We start from the raw sequence: 8,646 nt of genomic DNA, 5'->3' as shown, positions 1-8,646 counted from the left end.
AGTTGGCGAGGGTGGAGGACTGCGTGGTGTCGGCGGGCGGGCGCGCGCGGCGGTAGGGCGACACGCGCACGCGCGAGCGCGAGTAGTTGGTGCCCGCCTTGCGCGCCTCCGCGTCTGCGCACACGCAACGTCACACTACACACATCGTCGTGCCGTGCACACACACACACTTCTCCGTATTATCCCCTACTCGTGTTGCAAACTCTGTCTGTCTGTCGGTCTCATCCCAACCCCTAATACAATGAGCCGTCTTTGATGAACGATTCGGTGTAAATATAGTTTAAGAAAAAGGACATAGAATAGATTTTATCCCGGAAATTCTACAGCGACTAGCGGGTAAAATCCCGGGATTTTTGTCTTTTCCATTGATTACGCGGGTGAAGCCAGAGGCGGTAAGCTACTCTCAATATATCTCTATATACATATAAAAGTCCCGTGTCACAATGTCAGTTACCATACTTCTCCGAAACGGCTAGACCGATTCTCATGAAATTTTTTCTGCATATCGGGTAGGTCTGAGAAAACATCTATTTTGATACCCCTTAAAGTTAAAAGTAAGGCAGAACAGTGTATGCCGGGTTAGCTAGTAGAAGCAGTATTCAAAGTGTAGAGTATATATAGGTCTATACAGGGCCTGTTCATACGTTAACAGTATTAGGTTTAACTTTGATATTTTCTCAGGTTCTCTAATCTCAGCTAGAACTGAGATTATCTCTGCGTTGGTCGAAAATTTGAGTGTTATCTAATTGCTATTAATTTAAAACTTAAATTTTGTTATCCTTAGTATAAGTAGCTACAATATGCATGATGTGCTCACTAATTTAGGAATTCACACCGCAATTTAATAATTTTACTATACGTTTTTCAGTTCTATTTGTGTCAATTCCATTTTGTGAACCGAATAAATAAAAAAAAAAGTACAAGGGATATTTTACATGGAAAAATACAGTTAAAAGGTTTTTGTTTTATATAGAGACTAGTGGTCCGCCCCGACTTCGCCCGTGGTACATATATAGCCTATAGCCTTCCTCAATAAATGTGCTATCTAACACTGAAAGAATTTTTCAAATCGGACCAGTAGTTCCTAAGATTAGTGCGTTCAAACAAACTCCTCAGTTTTATACTATTAGTATAGATAACACTGCAATTTCACAAATAATTTTCGGAGCTAGAGTTCTGCTATTAAATATTTCCATTCATCAACATTTGGTGTTCATATACATGTCATCATCAGTTGTTCAGAGGGGGGGATAGCTTTTTTTAATAAATATTTATTGCTATATTGATATAATGTTAAAAACTGATAATTATTTCCTTATAAAGGACTAAAACAATATGAATAAAGTTACCGTGTTCTCATAGCCATAATGTAGTTGAACATATTATTATTACCTATTCTGAAATTTGAAACAATTTGAAAACATTATTCAAACTGTTTCTCTCACATACTCTGTGTAATCTTTTTATATCAAAAAATTATAAATAAAAATAAATTTGAAGAGCTTTAAAAAAATTAACTTCAGAAACTCTATCTAAATGAGTCAACAACATTAATTACAGTATCAATGTCATTCAACTACGCAACATTCCTTCCTACTTTATAAGCGCAAGATGCACATCAAAACTACCCAAAACAACGTAATTAATTTGAAACAACCCGCAAAAACCAGTAATTTTTAAACTACCCGCAAGTCACGTAAAAAAACTCACCTTCAGTCTCCACCTCGACCGTAACCTCCATGTCCAGTTTCTCATCGGGCCTGGTGTCGTTTGCGTCTCCCGTCTCTGTCTCTCGCGCCTTCCCCGCGTCTCCCTTCTCCTTCCTCTCCTGCGGCTTGGGCGAATCGGACGAGCGCAGTTTGCGGTCGGACGGCGCGTCGTCTTTCAGCTTGAGGAGTTTCGACTCTTTCGGCTGGAAATTTTTAGTTGGATGGTTTAAAAAAAAGACGTACAAATGTTTAATATATTAATTCTGAATTCCGAACTTATTTATTAAATCATTTATGAAGACGGGAACACTTTATATCCACTGTTCAAAAAAAATCAGACTATAAATTAAAATTGATAATATTTATCTTCCATAACATTTTCATATTTTTTACTTCGAGTTATAATCGAGCTATTGGCCGCTGTGAAGATAGATTTGTAATATCAGTACATTTACGTTGTATAACATACAGTACTTCATCAAAATCGGCTCAACAATTTTTGCGTTACCCACATGCCTGGCAGAGATTGCTGTTAAGCAATAAGGCCGCCTCTTGTACAAACAATGTCTTTTTTTCTGTTTACTGTGTTCTTGTTGTTTCTAAGTTTGGACAATAAAGGATTATAAATAAATAAATAAATAAATAAATAAACCAACAAAGAATTACCGCAAATAACACTACCAAATCACAAAAAAATACAGACATGTACTCACATCATCAGGCACATAGTCCTTGTCCGCCTGCTTGTCGGACGCGGGGCGCGGCGTCTCGGGCGTGCGACTTGCTTTCACCTTCGGTATCATTCGCATTGTGTTATTTTCAGTGTGAATATACATATATATATATATATATATATATATATATATATATATATATATATATATAGTTCACTAGCTGTTGCCCGCAGCTTCGCCCGTGGTTTTAATAAATTAGCATGGTACAAACTTCCATCCCCTATTTTATACCCTTGGGAGCAGAATATATCAAAATCCTTTCTTAACGGATGCCTACGTCATAACATCTATCTGCATGTCAAATTTCAGCCCGATCCGCCCAGTGGTTTGGGCTGTGCGTTGATAGATCACTATGTCAGTCACCTTTGAGTTATATATACATATATATATTTAGATTGGTGGAATATTTTTCTATGTGTTTCAGATAATAGAAATGTACTGTTTATTTATGTAGGTTCGCCCGCGTACTCAGGAAAAGATTCGGGATTGTCTTCTCATTGTTCTTGTTGAGGTGGAATTTTCCTATCTGACATAGGTCAGATGGACATAGGTCCATTTTCGGATCTCAAACTACATCTATAGCAAATTTCATATAAATCGGTTGAGTGGTATAGCCGTAAAGAAGACACAGCTGATATTTTCATAATTATAGTATATGTGAGGATATATTATTGCCAATAAAACATGCACACATACATAGACAAACATATAATACAAACACATGAATACGAATTAACCCACTAGCCAAACATACAGTTATTGTAAAAAAACATTTTTGCCGCTCTGAAGTAAAATTTCCAACATTAATACCACTTAAACACAACCATAGAATATATTTCAACACAACCATAGAATATATTTCAACTGATGTGTGATAAAACATAAAAAACAACAAACAAATTTTGTATTATTTTAAACTCACCTGTTTACTAGGGACTCGGGCATTACTGGGCAGTGCACTTTAATATACCTTCTCTGTATATAATGCTGGGCGGATTTCAATGAACCATAGACTAAGTATGCATGAATATTTTTTATTATAAAAAAAATGGAAGACATGTGATAAACACACAGCGGCGACATCTTACACAGCACAGTGGGTTACATCATCATCATCATCATCAGGCCATATATGTTTCTACTGCTGTGACACAGGGTTCAGGCCATAATCCACAACGCTGGCCAAGTGCGGTTTGACAGATTTCACATGTCGTCGAACTTCTGTTAGTGTAAACTGAACTGTAACTGTAAGTGGGAATGATAAATCTACCCTCAATATTCCAGTCTGTATGTAGTGCTGACCAACCAACTTGAACCTCACACCCGCGCCCATTGTACAACAGAGAACACCACTAACCTCTACCTGCCAAACAGCAACCTGTTACACAGCCCAAACCAGTCTGCCTGCCCATCACCTACCTGCCCCCACTACACACACATGTGGAGAAGGAAGGGGAATTTCCATCGAAAGATGGATGCTCACTGTATGACATAGAACAGTTATATATACTGTAGCGCAAACATTCAGAGGGTTGCGCCGCTACACATGCACAGACGCACACACGCGCACACGCACCTGCGAGCGCCTCGTGTAGCTGCGGCTGGGCCCGTCGGGCGTGGGCGGCTCGAAGCACTCCATGTCGGAGTCCTCGTACGCGAGCTCAGGGAAGAGGCCGTCGTCGTCGTCGTCCGAACTCACCGTGCCCTCCGCCGCGTCGCCGTTCAGCCGCGCGCCGTTCTGTTTCGCCGCCTTCGCCGGCGGCTCCTTCTTGCCCTTGTCCGATGCTTCGGCCTGGAATCCCATGGGGGTTGTGGTGGAGTGAACATTCGAATATTGTATGTTGATGGAAATTGTTCATACAGCGAAATAATTTAACGAATAAACTGTACCTATTACTGGAAGAAACTTATCCCCACGATACAGGGAATCCTAGTGTGTGAGTAGGGCTCTTAATTTCTATATGATTAATGAAATTTTTTATAAAATAAATTATTATTTATTGTCTATTTTTATTATTTCTTTCTTTGAAGATAGTATTAAGGCGTTGTATTTTTTGTCTTGCTTGTCAACCTGAAATGTAGATTGACGATAACGTTAGGAATTTGTAGTGCATCCTTACCTTCTGACTAATATTCTAAATGTGAAAGTGTGTTTGTTTCATTGTCTTTCTTTAACGTGGCAACAGAGAGATTTTAAGGTATGATTTTTTCAAAACTGCGGCCAGAAAGCTAGCATATAATATAAATAAATCAATACATAATGACGTTGAAAATAATAAAAATACTATAGCGAAAAATACCTTTAACGTCAAAAATTCCTTTGAGTTGTTAAGATTTACTGAATATTTAGTCACTGTAAATGAAACTCACCTTGCCGTTTTCTTTGCTCTCCTCCTTAGGTTTCTCTGTTGGAGCAACTACTGCTTCTTTCTTTTCTGTAGGCTTATCTTTTTTATCTGCTACTTTTTCGACACTTTTCTCTTTCTTTTCTACATTGTCTGCTCTTTTCTCTGGGGCCTTTTCTGCGATTTTCTCTGCGGGCTTATCTTTCTTATCGACTTTTTCTTTTGCCTCATCTTTCTTCACGTTTTTTTCTGTCTTCGCTGTAGCTTTTTCTGTCTGTTTGTCATTTGCAGAGGCTTTGTCAGCGGTTTTCTCCTTCTCCGCGATCTGTTTCTCTTTTTCAGCATTTGCAGCCACTTTCTTTTTCATATCCTTAACTGGACTATCTGCATGCCTCTGTAAAATATATTAAAAAAGGAAACGTTAATTTTTACGTGTTTAGATTTCTAACGTAATTGAATTTGATTCCTTATATAATTTACGATTAGGTGCAGACATAAGATGAATTCATCAGTTGCTCCAAGTAGGATACCAACTGACAATTGAGTGGAAACTGCTCTAAATAGTATATAATTTAAATATAATCTAATAATAATATAGTTAGTCTACTGGTGTCTATAATAAATTTGGGATACGTCATATGCGGTACAAATTCAGAACAATAAGAGGCACATAATGAAATATACTTCATAAGAATTTTCTTACCTTTTCCTTGTCTTCTGCTATCGGCCCTTTCCGCGTCACTTTTTGACTCATGGCTTACCTGAAAAAGAAAATAGTTTTTAAACGAAAGGCATACTCAATAAATATTAAAATGTTTAGTGGACATATTGAAAATATACAGCGAAGTCGCATGAAGGTTCTCCGCACATTACTGCAAAATACATATTATGTATATCATAGTGTGAGTGGATATCTTCTACAAACGCATTTGTGTTTATAAATACATATTGTATACAGTCGAGAAACTGGGGTGCCTACTGTCAATAGTCGGTTCTTACTATATAGCTATATAAAATAACCAGAATCATTCGTCAACTATTGTATTTTTAAAACAGTTCCCTTCTTTGTAATCTTACGTGATTATATCGCAAGATAGATATTTTCGCAATCTGTGACTCTGATCTCTTAACAAGCAATGATATTTCATTAAATCTTCATAGGCATTTATCAAAGGTACTTTAATTCTAGACGAGTAATTTTATTTCCAGTGAGAGAAGCCAAAACATCTGCATAGTAAAAGGATTCCAAATATGAACTGTTAACATAGAAAACAATAATAATTTTCACCAATATTATCAGCTGGAAAGCGCAATGGGTATTATACAATGTTTCGATGGGATAGGAAAGGTTGGGGTACACATATTTATACAAGTGTTAGTACATGATTTACCACATTTGATATATCTTAATATTTATTTCTAAATATTTCATGATCCAATACACGTATCCAAACATTTCCCACGTGGAAAATTTACAATCAGCGTTGCACGGGACAATAAAAGGTATTTTTATAAACGCCAAACGTTAACGACCTGTTAATTAGTTTCAACAGATTGTATTACAAAACACAGTATGAGTATACAAAACACATGATGAGACGTTAGATCCAATGGACGAATATTGCCAAGTTGTGAATGAAATTGGTAGAGAACGGGCTAATGATTCAAAAATGATTGAAATGGATAGTTATGATGGATGAATGGTTGCTTGTATGGAAATGGAAAATATGTAACAGAAATTTTAAAACATACAAATTAGAAACAATATAAAGCCGCTAAACAGAAGGCTTTTGTTGAAGAAAACGGTTGTTTCCACGATGACGATGACTAGTTTTTAAAATATAATAACAATGTACCTACGTATTACAAAAACATGCATAAACTCATAGATAAAAGATGATATAGATAAGAAAGTGTGATCTATAATTACTACGTTATTACGTGTCGCCAAGTGGTCGAAATTCAGCCATAACAATAAAATAAAATAGTATATTATATAATATTATGCGCGAGATTGTCCAATGCACGGCAGTATGTATAATGTTTATTAATTTACGAATTTTTAAGCAAATTTTATAACATACACGCATTTTGAGTGCAAAATGTGAGGTCATTGTAATTTATAAATGAGCAAAATTTCACAATCATGCGTCCGCGCATTTCCATAAAAAAGAGAAACGATTTTTTTCCTTCATTAACGTATAAATATTTTATACAAATTCTTAGTTTCAATACCTATTTATAACGTTGTTTAATAAAGCAATACTTCCACCTATTAATAACATTATAAAACTCATTGAATCACAAAAATTCCCCTTTAGCAACAGGAATTTTCATTGTAAATTGAGAGGAGCGACAGCTGCCTCTCAAATTAAGAGGAACAAAAAACTATTAACCACTCACTTTCATTATATCCTGCGGTACATGACCTTTATGGTACAAAAAAAACCTTTCGTTTTTATGTAAATTAAAAAACTGAAGCAATGTAAAATGAATGAAATATAAGATTTTATATGACCTTAAAATTTGTGAAACAGTAAAGTGACCAAACAATTAATAATTTAATTAACTATTTAGCTTAAATAAAAATTGCTCATACGCATTTTATCATAAAGAGAATTTGATGAAATTAGAATGCAACTTTCAAAATAATGTCATTATTAGACAGTCTTTTTTCGTCAATCATTTCTTTCGGAACCGTGCCTAAATACTTCCAAAGTCGACGTACCTATCCAACTGACTGACTGACTGTCACCGTGCGTAATGATACATTTAACTTCAACATTATACAAGTTATCAGCCCTGAAGTAATTTTTTTTTTACATAGCTAAGCAGGCAAACGAGCAAAAAAATTGGTCATGAGATCTGTTGCTGGCTCGGATACCCAATTACGATATAACGTTAATTTTTTTTTTATGGCTTCAACATGAATCGGCTCAACTAAAATGCTACTTGGATTACTGAATTTAGTCAGAGCTCCAACACTATCACTTGGAAGTTGATTGCTGTATGGAAGAAAAAACAAATATAAAGAGGTTTTGTGTACAGATTAATCGAAGGGGTTAATAAGTATAAGACTCTAATAAGAAATTATAATTATCGTAACAGTATCATCGTAACTGATCCCTGCGACGTTGCCAACAATAATAATTGGTCCAAACTATTTATATATCTACCATCTTTGACGACTTTTATGTCATAGTCGGTACAGGAGCTGGTGAGTCGCCCGATGGTAAGCCCTACCACCGCCAATAAACATGTGCAGAGGCGTTAGGCTATTTGCAGGACTTAAGTCTCTGCAAATGGATTGCCGACTTTAAAAGGTGTGGGATAAACACAGTCTTGAAAAGGGAAATAAAAGAGAAGGACTGGGAAGGGTAAGGAAAAGAATACGAGCGTCTAGCACATATACGCTACGTGTATGCTACATCTTCTGGCAATGCATTAAGAAAACCTTCTAAATTTTAGAAGCAGACTTAAAACATTAATTTCCCCATTGACCAAATGTGTGCACATTAACGACACAAATTATATGACAAAAAAACATCAAATGTTAACTACAAAGAAGAATACAAAACACACCATAATACCAAGACATAATCTCCATTCTTCAACAGCTCCATAGATCTCACCTTGATATTGAAACGTTATAAAAACGGCCTCCAGTAACGAATCTTAGTTATCGCACTAATAATGTCGGCGGGGTGAACGACCTCGCGCGCGCACACAAATAAACTGTGTGTGTTTGGTGTAAGTCACCAGCGTTGCGTTGCTGTGTTTTGTACTATACCTAGTCTTGCCATAAATATTGTAATAAAGAAAAAAGAAAATTGTTAACTGCAAATAACATTTATTACT

At 36.2% G+C, this 8,646-nt stretch overlaps 1 protein-coding gene across 3 annotated transcripts in view; it reads right to left on the bottom strand.

Annotated features, from left to right (window-relative positions):
- The window catches only part of LOC119837759 (proteoglycan 4), a 25,162-nt gene that overhangs the window by 6,667 nt on the left and 9,849 nt on the right, over nt 1–8,646 (bottom strand). For 2 of the 3 annotated variants that reach the window (XM_038363500.1, XM_038363502.1), the window contains exons 2-7: nt 5,492–5,549; nt 4,814–5,182; nt 4,020–4,235; nt 2,423–2,500; nt 1,711–1,912; nt 1–114 (exon numbers count right to left, since the gene is read on the bottom strand). In XM_038363500.1, coding sequence (XP_038219428.1) covers nt 1–114; nt 1,711–1,912; nt 2,423–2,500; nt 4,020–4,235; nt 4,814–5,182; nt 5,492–5,542 — 1,030 coding nt within the window. In that variant the 5' untranslated portion in view covers nt 5,543–5,549. The remainder of the gene's footprint in view (nt 115–1,710; nt 1,913–2,422; nt 2,501–4,019; nt 4,236–4,813; nt 5,183–5,491; nt 5,550–8,646) is intronic. The other variant, XM_038363503.1, reaches the window with a different exon arrangement.

This window comes from Zerene cesonia, chromosome 29 (assembly GCF_012273895.1).
Source record: "Zerene cesonia ecotype Mississippi chromosome 29, Zerene_cesonia_1.1, whole genome shotgun sequence".
Classification (NCBI taxonomy): domain Eukaryota; kingdom Metazoa; phylum Arthropoda; class Insecta; order Lepidoptera; family Pieridae; genus Zerene; species Zerene cesonia.
This window is presented reverse-complemented; position numbering and strand designations above follow the sequence as displayed.